The sequence below is a fragment of the Medicago sativa genome, chromosome 1 (genome assembly GCF_051527215.1).
Source record: "Medicago sativa cultivar Bolivia chromosome 1, Bolivia_mono, whole genome shotgun sequence".
Classification (NCBI taxonomy): Eukaryota; Viridiplantae; Streptophyta; class Magnoliopsida; order Fabales; family Fabaceae; genus Medicago; species Medicago sativa.
The window spans coordinates 86,369,199-86,373,307 of NC_140749.1; the positions used below are offsets into that span (position 1 = coordinate 86,369,199).

Below are 4,109 nucleotides of genomic sequence, written 5' to 3' on the forward strand. Positions count from 1 at the left end.
CATTATTATATGGACACAGACACGGATTGGATTGTATCCATACCCACGAGTACCCATACCCGATAATAAATTAAGTAAATTACTAATATATCTTTATATATCATATCTTATTACTTAAAGTTGGTACCTTATTGAAGAAAATTTTACCGCCCACCTAAAAATCCTCAATAATAACCTATTTTTATTTTAAATTTTTTTAATTTATCTTATTAAGTTCACCGTTTCCACTTCATTCACATCATAAAACATATAGATTATATAAGAATCATGAATTTTCTATGAATTATGTATGATTTATGAAATTTTGAGTGGATTATGTATGGATTTTTAAAAGTTGAAGTTTTTTGGTAATTAAAAAAAGTTATTATTTGTACCAAAAAATAAATAAATTCAAAACTTCATGGGTACCCATGGATACCTCAATACCCACGGGTACCCGTATAGTGGGTACCCACGAGGATACGGGGCGGACATGGGTATCATATTTATCCAATGGGGCGGGGACAGGTATCATATTATCCGTACCCATGGGTATCCATTGACATCCCTAGCCTTTGCTGTAGATCATGTGAAAAGATTTATATACGCTGAAGCTAAAACACAAAATGATATAAATTAGGTAGAGAGGCTTTCAGCTATCTGTCTGATGCAGAAGTTTGTTCACCTGAAAGAACTGGATACTAAATTGCAGTTAATATATGCCTTTGCTGTAGATCATGTGAAAGGATTTATATATGTTGAAGCTTATCTGAAAACCTATTGGGTTATATGTTTATGTGTTTTTGGGTCTCTGTTTGTGACAATCGTAAAATCTTGAAACAAAAGCAATAATTGTAATTAAGCTATTTTGGAAAATCTGCTGATATCTGAGATTCAAAAATATCTTTTTCAAGTTAGATTAAATTTAAAATTGTATGCATGTTGACTATGGAACTTTGTTACGATTTAAAATACCATATAAAAAGATTTTAAAGCATTTGGATTAGAGTTAGTGATGAATTTATGTTAAAGATGGTCATGGATATCATTTGCTTCATCACTAACTAACTATGTTTGTGTTTGTGTTATTTTTGTTTGCTATTCAATCATGATTTTCTTATTTCTTTTTGAAACCAGTAAGATTATTGGTAATTTCTTTAGGTGAATATACTTGCTAATTTAACACCGCTATAGCCGTTGTTTTCTATTTATGGTTTTTGACTCAAATAAGTGCTTATATCTAAGTTTGCTTGATTTTCTGGTTTTGTTGTATATACAGAGTATAAAGCCAATTGTTGGAGTTAAATTCTGCATTATAAGAATTCCGAATGTTACATCTAAGATGTTAAAAACTGATATAGTTTCTTAATCGTTAAATTACAGTTTAGTTCTACTATTGTTCAAATCCAACTTAACTTAACCCTTTTTTACGTCAATGTAGGCTAGAGTCTGTATTCAACAACACTACTACAATCAACACCGCAAAGAAATCAACTTCAACTCTCCTGGATTGCTTCTTTCTAATGAAGGAATTAACTATGTCACACACTCTGGCAAGGATGACATAGGGGTGTACATGGGTAATGGAATCAAAATTGCCAAAGAGTTTGGATTTTTGGTTCCAACCAAGATTAGGCTCGACTACGAGGGCATCAAAAACATGTATAAGCTGACACAACTAGGACCAATTTACATTCCAACTGTTTTCCCCGCACAAGTTAAACAAGAACCCATTGAGATCATTTCAGACGATGACACTGACACTGAACAAACAAATGGTGAGGATGAAGCAAGAACTAATAATCAAATTCAGCCAAATGTAGGTCCTGTCAACAATTTGCAAAGAACTAATGCGGTGCATTATCATCACTTTGAGAAGGATGTAACAGCAGCTTTAGCCTCCATTGAAAAACAACAAGCCTTGGTACGTCAAAAACCATTCTTAATAAATCTAGCATCATCTACTATTGTAAAATAAATATGTCAATCTATTAAAAATAACAAATAACACATAGAATAAGACTATGCAAACTTACCACATATCCTCTGTTACATTAAATTCAGAAGGTGTTATAATTGTAATATATTAATGTCTCATAACAGCAACCTTAAAGAAATAGTTTCTATTCAAGCAATCTATGTGCCTTTACAGTTCCATTTTTGATTTCATATAGCATTTTCCAAATCAAATATCCAAAAAAGTCTTGAAAAGAAATTATCTAAGGATGACTTTAGAAGATTTGGAAACACACAAGACATATAATTGCAAGGTTAGGACTGCTGGCAGAGGGAATGCTGAGAAAAATTTAGGTGGTGAATGGTTTAACTTCGTCGTAGACCGCGACTTACAAGAGGGTGATAAGTTGATCTTTGATTTGGAGGATCCACCAACCAAAATGTATGTCAGACACATCCGCGGCCAATAAACAACAAAAGGTACTGATTACTTTTGAAAGAAACATGTTTCTTTGGTGTTAGGATTGCAAATCTATTTGCTTATACATTATTATGTCCTCTCTTTATTGCAACATGAATCTCTCTCTGCTTATGCTAAAAATGATTTGGATCTCGCTGGGAGCTGCACTTCTGCAAATGTGTTAACAATGTACAATCTGTATAATATTTCGATGACTATGTGTTGAAACGATGGTTTGGATATAATAATCCAACCCTTTTTTGGTAATCAAACTTAAATAGGTTTTTGACTATATCGCAACATCTATATTTTGACTGCAGTACACTATATGTGCAATAACAATGGTTGCTATGTTAGTTGCTATGTTAGTTCATTTCCATATTTGAGAAGGACAACATTGTTCTATGATTTCAACAATACTCCTTAGAATCAGTTCACTTTTAACCGTTAACAAATGCGATTGCCAACAAAATTATCCGAAAAAAAGCAATTCATCCCGTGCGAAGCACGGGTTGACAGCTAGTTTTAATAGGAAATGCTAACCATTATTCTAAAGATAATTTTAAAATGTTTAAAAATTGGTATTCAACACTTTGAATATGATTACTTGCATTCAACATTTATAAGATGAGGGTAAGACATTTTTAGAAGTTTATTTAATTAAAAAGATTAGACCGGTCATAAGAAAAGTCTTTCGGTCTATTGAATCGACATATTTAAATAAAATATAAACAATATTTTTATTACTATTATTATATTAAATTTTATATTTGGATTAATTTTTTTACTAAAGGATTAAATTATAAAAATTGTGTTGGGTTGGATGGATTGACCCGTTTGACCATTTTTTTAGTATGATACACTAAGATTTTCAACCCTTCAATCCAGGGTTATGCGCGATTGATTAGTTTTCATTTATATATTTAGTCAGTCATATGAATTAATATATCTTTTCTTCAATTTATAGATTATTTTTTGCTGATCAAACTAAACACAATTTACACGTTTCTACTTGTGTTTTGATCAACATGTATCAGATCGGGTGGAGTATGATTTTCCAAGTACTTTATTCATTCAATATGTTGATCCAAGAGAAATTGGTCCATTTTGCCATTTTTACTAATATTATATATCAATTAAATCAAATATTCTGTCGCCTAAAATTGATCTAAAATCAATAACTAAAATGAATTAATTTTATCAAAGTTTTTAAGAATGAGAACAAAAGACTAATTGGATCTAAACAATAATGTGATCTTCCTCTTGATGTTACTCCTAAACAAAGGAACCATTATTTTTAAGACAGCAATTGTGCGACACCACCCCACATGATGTGATGTGTTATTCCTCTATACTATTTGACCCGAACATTATTGGTTTGTGATAAAAGATGTATATTTATATTTGAACCCACACACACATATACCATTGTGGAAAAATCGATCTACCTCTATTTATAAATCCTTAATTCACATTCATTTCTTATTGCATCACAATCCCCACCAAATACCGACCACAGCTAGCATGCAACTTGTCTTTGAAACTCAAAAATGTGCATAAATCATGCTATGGTCCCATATATATACCTATCTCATAAAAGTAATGAATCATATTGTTTTTTCGTTTCTTAGTACTTCTGCAAAGGTGTGGCACCTCCATCATACCTTCCTCAAAGACTCTGAAAAGTTACCATAAAATAAAATAAAAATTATAT

General features: G+C 31.3%; 1 protein-coding gene across 1 annotated transcript; it reads left to right on the plus strand.

Annotated features, from left to right (window-relative positions):
• The first annotated feature begins 492 nt into the window (after positions 1-492).
• LOC146958595 (uncharacterized) lies at positions 493-2,758 on the plus strand. The gene is made up of 4 exons (XM_085752312.1): positions 493-507; positions 1,259-1,309; positions 1,421-1,903; positions 2,154-2,758. The coding sequence occupies exons 1-4, from the start codon at positions 493-495 to the stop codon at positions 2,403-2,405; spliced, it is 801 nt and encodes a 266-aa protein (XP_085608438.1). The 3' UTR covers positions 2,406-2,758.
• The last annotated feature ends 1,351 nt before the right edge of the window (positions 2,759-4,109 follow it).

Excerpts from the sequence above, each read along its gene's own strand:
- LOC146958595 (XM_085752312.1), top strand. Across the intron at positions 1,310-1,420 it reads GCATTATAAGAATTCCGAAT|GCTAGAGTCTGTATTCAACA; the intron begins GTTACATCTAAG and ends ACGTCAATGTAG. Across the intron at positions 1,904-2,153 it reads TTGAAAAACAACAAGCCTTG|CATTTTCCAAATCAAATATC; the intron begins GTACGTCAAAAA and ends GATTTCATATAG.